Source organism: Panthera leo, chromosome D1 (assembly GCF_018350215.1).
Source record: "Panthera leo isolate Ple1 chromosome D1, P.leo_Ple1_pat1.1, whole genome shotgun sequence".
NCBI classification, from domain to species: Eukaryota; Metazoa; Chordata; class Mammalia; order Carnivora; family Felidae; genus Panthera; species Panthera leo.
The window spans coordinates 108,574,813-108,585,031 of NC_056688.1; the positions used below are offsets into that span (position 1 = coordinate 108,574,813).

A 10,219-nucleotide genomic window follows, 5' to 3' on the forward strand; every position below is an offset into this window, starting at 1 on the left:
ATCACTAAAAATCTGTTGATTCTATGAATGATTAATACATTACATTTAAAATTAGAAAACTAATATACAAAAGCATATGCCTACAAATCTGAATCCCCATCTCTAAGGAAGTACGTCCACAAGCGGCCACGCACTGAGGTCCCTTAGCGGTCCCGCCCACTTCTCCAGCCTCCCAATCCCCCAGACCCGCCCCCGGAGCCCAGCAGGCTGTGTTCCTGCCGGCGACGCCTCCCGCTGCCACGAGGAGACGCTCGAGCCCGGGCGTCCTGGAAGCACAAACCTAGTCCCACGTGACCCGCGCCGTAACCACGTGATCGGCGTCGCACCCGGTGGGCGTCACGTGACGGACTCAGCTTTCCTCCAATCGTTGTGCGCCTTTCGGGGATTCCACCTAGGACCCAGGCCTTCATTTAAAACACCCCACTCTCCCGCCAGCCAAACGGGACGCCTGCCTGCTTCCAGCTGGATAGCGGTGTCTCTTAAATGTCTTCTTCTAAAGCGGCTTCAGGAGGCGCGGGCCTACAGCGCGATCAGTCCCGGAAGTGACGTCTCCCAGAGGGGCCGGAAGTGGCAGTGGAGGGAGGGAAGATGGCGGAGGTGGTGAGTCCGGTGCCCGGGGCGGGGCGGAGGGAGCCAGGGGAGGTGGGTAGAACCCGAGGCCCCCCAGTAGCCGACCCTGGCGCCGCGCTGTCTCCCCAGGGGGAGATAATCGAGGGCTGCCGCCTGCCCGTGCTTCGGCGGAACCAGGACAACGAAGATGAGTGGCGTGAGTGACGTCGGGGGGCGGGGCTAAGGAACCTGAGGGCGAGGGGCGGGAGGGAGTCAACCGAACCCTCGGGAGGGGGTGGGGCCTCTATAATCCTGGGGCGGGCGGGGCGCAGATACCCAGGAGGGGCGTGGCTCTCAGCCGCTCGGAGACGGACAGGGCGGGGCCTGGAGAGGGGGCGGCACTTGGTGACTAAAAAGGGGTTTGGGCGAAGGCTTCCAAGTGCTGGGGATCCAGTCTGGGGGTGGAGATCAGGTCTTAGGAGGGTGGATCCTCATCGCCTGGCTCGTCTAAGGCTCCTGCCTGTGCTGTTCCCACAGCCTTGGCCGAGATCCTGAGTGTGAAGGACATCAGTGGCCGCAAGCTTTTCTACGTTCATTATATTGACTGTGAGTTCTAGGTTGGGGTGAGGTAGGGCTGCAGGGTGGGGTTGGGAGGCAGCCTCTGGCATTCCTTCCTGAGCCATCCCCACTGCTACAGTCAACAAACGCCTGGATGAATGGGTGACCCACGAGCGGCTGGACCTAAAGAAGATCCAGTTCCCCAAGAAAGAGGCCAAGACCCCCACCAAGAACGGACTTCCTGGGTCCCGCCCCGGCTCTCCAGAGAGAGAGGTGGTGAGTAGGTCCCGTGCTTCACCTTTTTTCTCCTGCCTCCTACTTTTCTCATCTCTTGGCCTCAGGGGCTCCTGGATGGGTAGGAGTCCACACCCTTCCACTCTGGCTTCAGCTTGCAAAGGATGGGGGGGCCAAATTGCAGATGTAGCTTCCAGAGTCCAGTAGCTATTCCTATGTCCTTGAGAGGGCAGAGGGTGGGGTTTGATCACTCCACGCTGAGGGGCCCCTACTCCCCTTCCCCATCCCACAACCATCCCCACCCCAGAGGAAGACCCTGGACCTATCTCTACAGCCGGCCTCCGCCCAGGCCAGCGGGAAGACCTTGCCAATCCCGGTCCAGATCACACTCCGCTTCAACCTGCCCAAGGAGCGGGAGGCCATTCCCGGTGGCGAGCCTGACCAGCCGCTCTCCTCCAGCTCCTGCCTGCAGCCCAACCACCGCTCAACGGTACCCTCAGCAATTCCAGGGACCTTGCTTTCCTCTTAGGTCCCACCTTCTCTACCTTCTGACCCACCTTTCTTGGTTTCTCTCTGCAGAAACGGAAGGTGGAGGTGGTTTCACCAGCAACTCCAGTGCCCAGCGAGACAGCGCCAGCCTCAGTTTTTCCTCAGGTAAGTTCCCCAAACCCTTGTTTTCTTCTTCGCTTCTCCCCTCTGGCGGCCTCTTTCAAGCTCATCTCACAGCCACCTTTTCCGTTCCTACAATTTCACCTGCAGAATGGATCCGCCCGTAGGGCAGTGGCAGCTCAGCCAGGACGGAAGCGAAAATCAAATTGCTTGGGCACTGATGAGGTAGGTCTGGGGAAGAGGAAAGCTGGGTGAAAAGGAGGGGACACAGGCAGGGTGGAGAGTTCAGTGATTGGCTTAAAAATAAATAAGAGGTTGGGGCGCCTGGGGGGCACAGTCGCTTGAGCGTCTGACTTCTGCTCAGGTCATGGTCTCCCAGTGAGTTCAAGCCCGCCTCGGGCTCTATGCTGACAGTTCAGAGTCTGGATCCTGCTTTGGATTCTGTGTCTCCTCTCTGTGCCCCTCCCGTGCTCATGCTCTGTCTTTGTCTGTCTCTCGATAATAAATGTTAAAAAAAATTTTTTTTAATGAATAAATAAGAGGTTGTAGGCAGTGAAGGATCTAGGTAGGGTTATGAGCCAGGCAGAGCTGGTCCAGATCAGTCACTGGGTGATCTTTTTCAAACTACAATTGAAAACTTTCCTAGTTTCCTTTTCTTTTCCTGGAAAGTGCTGAATATAGTACCACACTACCCCATAGGGTTGTTGTTAGGCTTGAACAAGGAAAGCTACGGAAGGGTTACGCGAGCTGTGTCCTGTAACCTGGTGTTCTCCACTGGCCCTGGGCAGGACTCCCAGGACAGCTCAGATGGAATACCGTCGGCTCCACGCATGACTGGCAGCCTGGTGTCTGACCGCAGCCACGACGACATCGTTACCCGGATGAAGAACATCGAGTGCATCGAGCTGGGCCGGCACCGCCTGAAGCCGTGGTACTTCTCCCCGTACCCACAGGAGCTGACCACATTGCCCGTCCTCTACCTCTGCGAGTTCTGCCTCAAATACGGCCGTAGCCTGAAGTGTCTGCAGCGTCACTTGGTATGAGGGGTCCCAGGAGGCTGCCTGCCTGCTGCCCTCCACCCTGCCCCTGCCCCTGCCCCTGATCCTCCTGTCTTCCTCAGACCAAGTGTGACCTGCGACATCCTCCGGGCAATGAGATTTACCGCAAGGGCACCATCTCCTTCTTTGAGATTGATGGACGGAAGAACAAGGTCTGTGGCTCAGGGGCAGTGGGGAGCCATTGGCACTGGTGGTGTAGGGGGGAGTTAAATGAGCAGCTTCCTCCTGCTCAGGAACACACTGAGCAGTCTGATCAGCAGATTAGTTTATCCCATTTTTATGGAGTTCCTGCCGTAGGGCGGGTGTGGGGAGGTGTAAAGATGGCCAGTAACTAGACAAAGGCTCTAAGTGTTCACAGTCTGGAAAAAACAGATTTGCCAGGATCTTCAGATTCCAGGGATAAGTGTCATGAAACAAAGGGCGGGGGGGGGGGGGGGGGGGGGCTCAGGACCCAGAGGAGATGGCCAGCGGAACTTCACAGAGGAGGTCATCTTTGATCCTTGACACAAGGGTAAGGTGGGTAAGGGAGTCACAAGCAGTAGGGTCCTGAAGGGTAAGCCTGGACGTACAGGTGGTGTGAGGGCTCAAGACCATTTGGGCTGAAAGGCAGAGAGCATGAGGCAAGGTTGTTGTAAGAAGCAGAGCTCAGGTGGTGAGAATAAGGTCAGTTGGGGGAGGAGTAGGGGTCGCTGCAGGTTTGGGCTTCAAACCTGCCTCAGTCTGTGGCTGCGGGAAGGAAGGAGTAATCTGGAGGGACCGTTAGGACTGTGAGGTCATTCCCAGGGCAGAGAGGGCAGTGAGGGAGAAGCATCTTGAAGGGCAGGTGAGAGCTCTGGCTTGGGTGCTGGGGAAGCTTGCAGGAAAGACGCTTTAGCCGCTGTTCTTTGTGGTTAAATGTGGATTTAGGCCTCCAGATGGCAGTGCCCAGCAGGTGGTTAAAAAGCCACGTCTGGTATGCAGGAGAAAAACGTGTATAGAGGTAAAGCAGCAAGATTAATCATTTTGCTGGGCAGCCCCGAAGGCTGTTCCCTTTCAGTTTCAGAACACCTAATCTCCATTGTAGGATAGGAGGTCAGCCTCCAGTAGGTGTGACTGCGGGCCAGAGAGTGTTGTGGTTTTGGACAGGTAGATTCCTAGGACCATCACCTGGGTAGAGCTGCTCATAAGCCGTGGCAGTCTGCCTTCCTGGAAACACGCTGCAATTTGTTGACCGTTGTCAACTACGGCAGAGGGCAGTGGAAGCCCCCTGGGCGAGACTTAGGTGGAGGTATGGGGCCCGGGGGTAAGCCCACCCAGCCCACCAGCAAGGCAGGTGGTCAGGCACCATCGTGGAGCTGGTATATGGGCTCAGCACTGAGAAGTCGCTCTGCCTGAGTGGCAGGGACAGCCTGACCGATTGAATGGATCAGACCCCAGGGAGGGAGGCTCATCACCTATCAGCCTCGGGTAAAGAAACTAAGTGACTACATTTAAGACTGGGTGCCCAGAATGGTGACAGGCCTTTTCCTTTGCAGAGTTATTCCCAGAACCTGTGTCTCCTGGCCAAGTGTTTTCTCGACCATAAGACATTGTACTATGACACAGATCCCTTCCTCTTCTATGTCATGACGGAGTATGACTGTAAGGGCTTCCACATCGTGGGCTACTTCTCCAAGGTGAGCGCTCACCTGGATCCTCTCTCGGCCCTGCCCTGAGCTGTGTCCCCCTCCTCACTCACCCACCCCTGCTTTCTAGGAAAAGGAATCCACGGAAGACTACAACGTGGCCTGCATCCTGACCCTGCCTCCCTACCAGCGCCGGGGCTACGGCAAGCTGCTGATCGAGTTCAGTGAGTACCTGTGCCCTCGGCCGGGGGCTGGGGTTGGGTACTGGCGGGCCCGGCACCAGTGCCCCTGTGTGCCTCCCTCTTAGACATGCCAGGCTACTGTCAGCCCTGCTGGGCAGCCCCATCACCAGGGGAGCTGGCCAGAAAGAAAGATGAGACCCTCCTGAGGTTGTCTTCTATTCTCAGCATGACTGCCCTGCTCGTTTGTTAGGTTCTCAGCCCCTCACTCCTCCTTGGCTAAGGTTCTAAGCACCACCCAACTTTCCCCAAATCTGACTCATAGGCTCCTGCCGAGGGCCACGGGCAGAGGCCAGGTGAGCCACTGTTGTTTATCTGTCTGGTTCTGTGCCATCATACAAGTTCCTAGGTGAGGACCGGTGCCTCCGTTTCCCTAGTTGTTGCCTGAGCCTTGCAGACAGATGATCAGAATGTCATCAAACATCAAAATGGTGTTAACTCAGCAAATTTTTGTGTGGATTTGGCCTCTGCTTCTTGGATTCAGGCAGATCAGTCTCTTTAAAGCCCAGAAGGGACTCTGTCCCTCGTAATACATGAACTCTTCCCTGTTCCTCCAGCTGCAAGGCCCCCTTTTGCTTCCCAGTATCTTATCTCCACTCCATTCAACTCTCTACTCACTGAATCCTTGGGATAACCAAGCTCTGACCTGGGAGACAGGAGGGAGCATTAGCTGTTTGGTGAAGACACAGAGGCTTGACTTAATCCAGGTCGTGGTCCATTTGAGGAATTTTATTAGTAGAATGATGCTGGACGGTGGCACATCCCCAGGAAGCCCTCTGTCTGGTAGAGCAGGCAGATACTTAAAATGCATCTAAGCTTGGGAGCTCAGACCTCAGTGGAGACAGGTTATGGTCAAGGTCACCAAGATGTGCTCAGTTCTCCCCAGCAGGAGCAGACCGGTGCACCACAAGCACCCAGTCCAGGCAGTTCTTGAGGACAGGTGGAAGTTCACTGGGAGGGGCCAGGAGTTCCCTGCAGCCAAGGAGGTGGTGAGTGTGGCCTCCAGTTGATCTGTCAGGACTCCACATGCACTGGTGGGCCCAGCAGAGTTGAGTAGAAACCTGGGTTCGGCCCTGTTCCCTTCTGTTGCTGCCTTTCTCTAAAGAACCGGCCTCTCTGTCCCTCCCTCCACCAGGCTGCTGGTGGAAGTCACAGGAGATTGGACAAGAGGGTAAGACTGGCAGATAAAGATAGGGAGGAGTGGGGCAGAAAGGGCCATGGCCCAACATAGTTGATGACTGAGGGCGAAGGGCTTTTACAAGTAATGGGGACGCCCCAGACCCTGAGGAAGAAAGAGAATGAAGACTCTGCCAGGAGACCTGAAGCCACACAGGCTTTTGCAGCAGCTGAGGGGCTCGCTGGAAACTGTCTGCCAGTGCCCAGTAGTCAGCAGGGTAGAGGAGGACAGAGCAGTCAGAGGGGGGAGGGGAGGAGGGAGTCCCTGGAGAGATCAGGTAACCTGCTGAAGAATGACCTGACCTGGGGGGTGCATTGGCGCTGCTCTCCTTGCTTTACCTCCTTTCTTTTTTTTTTAATGTTTATTTTTGAGAGAGAGAGAGAGAGAACACGCGTGTGCGCCACGTGCCGTGCACACACTGGGGAGGGGCAGAGAGAGGGAAGGAGGATCCAAAGCAGGTTCCATGCTGACGGGAGAGTGCTTGATATGGGGCTCAGACCGGCAAACCGCGAGATCATGACCCAACCCGAAGTCAGACGTTCAACCAACCAAGCCACCCAGGCACCTCTCTCCTTGCTTCGTGTCAGCACCTAGCTAGGCCTAACCTGGTCCTGGAGCACTGATGGCCCTCAGGTAGCAACTAGGGGGACTGATTTGACTATAAATCCAAGGACCCTCAGGCCTAGACGAGAGGCGGGGTCTGCCTTCCCTCCTCACATACCCCAGCAGAGAGAGTCTGGAATGATGAAAATCAGAGGCACTTTCTTTTCCTAAGACATTTTCTCTGCATTCCCCGCCCCCTGCTCTGCCTATAAGCCCTCACTGGCTCCTGAGTATCCCTCCTAGTTGTGGCTTCTACCCTAGGTCCCGCCACAGCAGAGTGTCAAGAGTGAATGCTCATTAGTTCTTTACGGGGAAACTGAGACACCACAGACAAGCCCCTTATGCCAGGTCACAGAACGACCACCTGGCAGGGCCAAGATGGGGCCCCGGCAGTCTACTTCCATAACCCACGCTCTGAAACACTGGCTGCACAAAGCTGTGACCGCTTACCCACCCCTTCCTGCTCTGTTGCCGTAGGCTATGAACTCTCCAAAGTGGAAGGGAAAACAGGGACCCCTGAGAAGCCCCTCTCAGACCTTGGCCTCCTATCCTACCGGAGCTACTGGTCCCAGACCATCCTGGAGATCCTGATGGGGCTGAAGTCAGAGAGTGGGGAGAGGCCGCAGATCACCATCAAGTGAGCCTGGCCCTACCTACCCCCGGGGGTGCATGGCACGCCCTGTCCTCACTCCTGGGGTTCCTGGGAGGCTTGGGGCAGAGACGAAGGTCCCCAGAGAACCTGATCTTTGCCCTCCCACAGCGAGATCAGTGAAATCACCAGCATCAAGAAGGAGGATGTCATCTCCACTCTACAGTACCTCAACCTCATCAATTACTACAAGGTAGGGGCTGGCAGGGGGAGACAGGTTTGTGTAGGGCTGCAGAGCACGTGCCCCACGTGGGCTGACCCCACCCCCCATCTCCCCTCCAGGGCCAGTATATCCTCACACTGTCGGAGGACATCGTCGATGGGCATGAACGAGCTATGCTCAAGCGTCTCCTTCGGATCGACTCCAAGTGTCTGCACTTCACTCCCAAGGACTGGAGCAAGAGGGGAAAGTGGTGACCAGGCACTGTCCACAGCAGTGGCAACAAAAGCACGCGGGGCTGACAGCACGTCCCACCCCTTCCAGGGTCCCCAGGAGGCATACCAAGGGAGGTGGGGCTGAGGACAGCTCCATAAAGAGAGGACGGGCCTCATAGGGCCTGGGCCGGCTGGGGCCCAGCACCAAGGCAAGCTCGGGGCTCAGGTCAACTCCAAGGTCAGCTGACCGCAGGCCTGGGCCTGCTAGGAACCGGGGACCGGAGGGAGCCAGGCAGCTGTGTACAGTGACATGGGGGGGTGGGTGCACTCTGTACAGAGGACTAGTGGCTGTAAAAATTCCTTTTGTAAAGTAGGAGTTGGGGGAGGGTGGGTACTGGCTGCAAAATTCTGGCCTCTCTTGCCCTCACTGCTCCTTGGCAATAAATTGTTTCTATAGGCCAGAGCCACGAAAGTTTCTTGTGGGACAAAGGGCAGTGCCAGCTCAGGGGCTCCAAGGTGCCCACAAACTCACAGGTGCTGTGAAAAGCTCATTTATTTGGGGTGATGCAATCAGCTGGCTCCAAAGTGAAGAGCTGGTTTACTGGGGTGAAGGGACCAGTGGCTTTCAATTTCAGGTTCCGGTTCTCAGTCCTCAGGCACCTGTGCGTGAATCTACAACAGGAGTCACCTCTACCACTGGATTTTTGACATGTGACTGGGCGGCCCACCTACTCTGGGAGGGACCCAGCTACTCAGAATGACAGCCCCTTCTAGACAGGTCAGAGGTTAGGTGGGGAAGCCACGCTGCCCCTGATCAGTCCAGTCCTCCATTCAGACCCAGGCTCCACCTGTCCCATTGTGCTCCCCCGCCCCGAAGTCCCAAATCCACTGCGGGGGCAAGGTTCTGGAAAACCTAGGCAATAAGCTTGAAGTCAGAGAGGAACGGACGGGGCCTGGAAGAGGGCACATCCATCTACTCACCGCGGCAGCGAGACTGGGCCAGGTTAGGGCCCCGCGCACTTTGGCATCCGGACCGGGGATGGTCTCCAGGCCCCACAGCGTGAAGCCACTGAAACTAGCGGTGGCTCCAATGAAGCGGTCCTGGGGAGGGAGCTCGGCTGAACATTGGGGCCACCGCTCCCGCCCGCAGCCCCCCTCCAGCCCTATCCCCCACCCCCGTGCTCACAAAGTCCCGCTCCAGCGCCTCTGGGGGTTCCACCAGCTCCTGCTGCTCTTGCTCCTTGTCATTCGACGAACCCTCCGAGGAGCCCTTCCCCACCACCACCTCTCCCTTTTCTTCCATCACGTAGCCCACGAGGCCGGGCGGCACCACCACCTCCTCGCCGCGTAGTTTGCGGCCCCGAAACGACACTTCCAGTCCTGTAGGAGACAGGCGCGGGGCCTCAGTGAGGGCCTGATTCAGGCCTAGTGGGGCAGCCTCCCTGGGGCCCTCCCGCCATCGCCAGTGGACCACGATCCCCAGGAGCCCTTGAGCCGCTCCTCGCCGAGAAGAGAGGGGCGCGGGCGCGGGGGCTGCCGGGAGCTGTAGTCCGGTCGTGAGTGCTCACCGTCGGGACCCTGGCGGATGGCTGGGGTGAAGAAGCGCCCCACGGGGGCAGGCCGGCTAACCAGAACCTCGCAGGGCAGAAGGTGCAACATGGCGGGAGGTGCGTCGCGCAGCGTGCCGGGGCGCAAGTGGATTCGGCATTTCTCGACGGCCGCTTCGTCGCCGCTCTCCATCCTCGGCCGCGATTCTGCCACTCGCTGGCTAAGGCCAAAGCTGGCGCGTAAAGCACGCGGAGCCTGTCGGGAGGCCGGGGACGGTCAGCGCAGAGCCTCCTGGGAGGCGTAGTCCTTCCTTGAGGCTCCTCTGCGAGCCCTGTGTCTCTGTGTTAAAGTCCCAGCCATTTTTTCTTGAAAATGTTTTTCAGTGGTACGTTATTGTTGCAAAAAATGAAAACTATTGGGGCGCCTGGGTGGCGCAGTCGGTTAAGCGTCCGACTTCAGCCAGGTCACGATCTCGCGGTCTGTGAGTTCGAGCCCCGCGTCGGGCTCTGGGCTGATGGCTCGGAGCCTGGAGCCTGTTTCCGATTCTGTGTCTCCCTCTCTCTCTACCCCTCCCCCGTTCATGCTCTGTCTCTCTCTGTCCCAAAAATAAATAAAAAACGTTGAAAAAAAAAAAATTTAAAAAAAAAAATGAAAACTATTTCGAAAAGTATTCTTTTCATGTCATCGGTAAGAAGAGTTGTTTGTTTTACTGGGGACATCAGCCTTCCTCAAATGGGTTGAAGATGTTTTAATCTGAGTTTGTGGTTTGTTTTCCCAACTGTGACATGTTTTGTTTTGTTTTTTTGTAAATTTATCAACCTTTTCCTCTTATGTCTTTTTTGTGTTCGCAATATTTGTTTTTTTAGTTTCCTAACTCTTCCGTAATGTTTATTTGTTCAGATGCTCAACTTAGATATGTTTTGACGTTATTTCATACCACAAGTATGTGCAAAACTGGTAATTAAGGTTAAAACTGCAGTTAATGTATAGATTTGAGAAAGTGAAACACACCTCCA

General features: G+C 56.3%; 2 protein-coding genes across 5 annotated transcripts; one reads left to right on the forward strand and one right to left on the reverse strand.

Moving 5' to 3' along the window:
* Positions 1 to 507: 507 nt before the first annotated feature.
* Positions 508 to 8,116, forward strand: KAT5 (lysine acetyltransferase 5). Of its 4 annotated transcripts, XM_042905681.1 has the most exons (14): positions 508 to 600; positions 700 to 766; positions 1,087 to 1,155; positions 1,247 to 1,383; positions 1,676 to 1,831; positions 1,921 to 1,995; positions 2,101 to 2,175; positions 2,739 to 2,987; positions 3,071 to 3,160; positions 4,523 to 4,663; positions 4,743 to 4,836; positions 7,109 to 7,268; positions 7,392 to 7,473; positions 7,563 to 8,116. In XM_042905681.1, exons 1-14 carry the CDS (start codon positions 589 to 591, stop codon positions 7,695 to 7,697), a joined length of 1,542 nt encoding a protein of 513 aa, XP_042761615.1. In that variant the 5' UTR covers positions 508 to 588; the 3' UTR covers positions 7,698 to 8,116. The 4 variants fall into 4 exon arrangements, with proteins under 4 accessions (XP_042761615.1, XP_042761614.1, XP_042761617.1 ...); XM_042905680.1 differs by having other exon boundaries at positions 508 to 766; XM_042905683.1 differs by lacking the exon at positions 1,676 to 1,831.
* Positions 8,117 to 8,178: 62 nt separating this feature from the next.
* RNASEH2C (ribonuclease H2 subunit C) lies at positions 8,179 to 9,469 on the reverse strand. The gene is made up of 4 exons (XM_042905684.1): positions 9,224 to 9,469; positions 8,842 to 9,035; positions 8,637 to 8,756; positions 8,179 to 8,327 (listed from the first exon to the last, which is right to left on the reverse strand). The coding sequence occupies exons 1-4, from the start codon at positions 9,393 to 9,395 to the stop codon at positions 8,301 to 8,303; spliced, it is 513 nt and encodes a 170-aa protein (XP_042761618.1). The 5' UTR covers positions 9,396 to 9,469; the 3' UTR covers positions 8,179 to 8,300.
* Between the last annotated feature and the right edge of the window lie 750 nt (positions 9,470 to 10,219).